Below are 1,629 nucleotides of genomic sequence, written 5' to 3'. Positions count from 1 at the left end.
CTACTTTTCAAGCTTGGAGGAAAACAGAATCTGTGTGCTCTTTGCCATACTGTTGAAAGAAGCTAAAAGTTTTTCCATATCTGAAAGAAAATGGTGAGGGGATTCAGACTTGGGCAGAGGATGCATAATTTAGTTTGCAGGTAAAAGCTCCTATATGAAGGATGCATAGATGCACTTTAGAAACAGTTAAAAAAAATTGCCCAAGCCCTGAGTCTAGGGCAAAAACCTTCAGAAAAATTGTTGGGGAATATCAGAGAGATTATATCCTCACCCTGTCTTCTTGGTATACAGTCTAATACTGAAGTCTAACACTGTTGTAGTCTTGTCCTTTCTCTAGTTTTCTGTCCAAAATTTTTGATCTTGAGATTTCAGCTTAAGGCACATTTATTTCTCAAGGTTTTTGAACACTCTATCTGAGGAAGAAAGATTTGGATTTGTTCCAATGAGATAAGCTCTCTCATTATTTTTCAATTTCTTTTCACACAAACTGTCAAAGCATCTTCTAGGCAGGTCCTGATTTTCTTTTCATTTTTAATAAGAGAGAAGGCTATGATAGACAACAATTTTAATTCTGCAGTAAATGTTTTTCTTACCAAAATAATGTCAAGTGCACTCTAACTTATATTTTCTCAACTACATATATACACACTATTTCAGCACCACGAGCTATGCCAACAACTTGACTGAGTAAAAATTGAAAAAAAGTAAAATCTTGAGTAGCACTGCAAGACAGTCAGTTAAAATTCACTTAACAAAGTTCTGCAAGCTCCGGGGAAAAGACGTGAAGCATTTTCTTAAGAACTGCGTCTCGTCGCCTGGAGAGGGAGAATCCCTCGGGCCGCGTTCCCGTTATGCCAGCAGGCACGGCACGGCCAGCACGCTGCCGTGTGGTTTCACGGCAGCCATGAGGTACGGAACTTTTGCGGAGGCAAACCCGCTGAGATCCTGCTGGGACGGCCAGTGCCTTGACCTCGACGCCGCGAAGAGGGAGAAGGCTCGAGATCCAGCCTGGCACAGCGCTCGGGAGCCGAGCGGCGCCGGGGCAGGGCTGGGCCGTGTGTCGGGGGTCACCGGCCGCCTGACACCTCCCGCCACGGGCGGGGAGCGCCCATCGCCGCCCCGGCCCCGCCGGACACGGCGCTCAGCCGCCCGCGGCTCCGCTGGCCCCGCGCTCCGCTCCGCTCCGTTCCGCTCCGTTCCGTCCCTCCCCCTCCCGCAGCACCGGCTCCCCCTCCGCCTCCGCGGCCCGACCGGCGGCGCTACCCAGCGTGCTCCGCGCCGGCGCAGGCGCGGCCGCTCAGGAAGAGGAAAATGGCATAAACAACCCCGAGCGCCGGGACCGCTGAGGAGGAGGAGGCGCCGCCGCCCCGGGCCGCGCGGCCCCTTTAAGAGGCGCGGAGTCGCCCCCTCCTCCTCCTCCTGCCCCTTCCGGAGCCGGACCCGGGGTGACGGCGGTCCCCGCGCCCCTTCCCCCTGCCCGCCCCCTTCCCCATGGTGCCGACCCCGGCGGCGGGGCGGTTGCCATGAACAGCAGCGGCCTGCCCTGCTCGTCGCCGTCGCCGGTGGTGGGGCCGCCGCCGGGGGCGGGGGTCGGCGTGGCGGGTCCGGCGGCCGGCGGGGCGGGGGCCG

General features: G+C 56.3%; 1 protein-coding gene across 3 annotated transcripts in view; it reads left to right on the top strand.

Annotated features, from left to right (window-relative positions):
* Positions 1-550: 550 nt before the first annotated feature.
* Positions 551-1,629, top strand: part of PAN3 (poly(A) specific ribonuclease subunit PAN3) — an 80,272-nt gene continuing 79,193 nt past the window's right edge. The window contains exon 1 of one of the 3 annotated variants that reach the window (XM_041487169.1): positions 551-1,628. In XM_041487169.1, coding sequence (XP_041343103.1) covers positions 1,524-1,628 — 105 coding nt within the window. In that variant the 5' untranslated portion in view covers positions 551-1,523. The other 2 variants (XM_041487168.1, XM_041487167.1) reach the window with 2 other exon arrangements.

The sequence above is a fragment of the Pyrgilauda ruficollis genome, unplaced genomic scaffold (assembly GCF_017590135.1).
Source record: "Pyrgilauda ruficollis isolate IOZ18807 unplaced genomic scaffold, ASM1759013v1 scaffold8, whole genome shotgun sequence".
NCBI classification, from domain to species: Eukaryota; Metazoa; Chordata; class Aves; order Passeriformes; family Passeridae; genus Pyrgilauda; species Pyrgilauda ruficollis.
The sequence above is the reverse complement of the archived record's forward strand: the minus strand, read 5'-3'. Positions and strand labels throughout refer to the sequence as shown.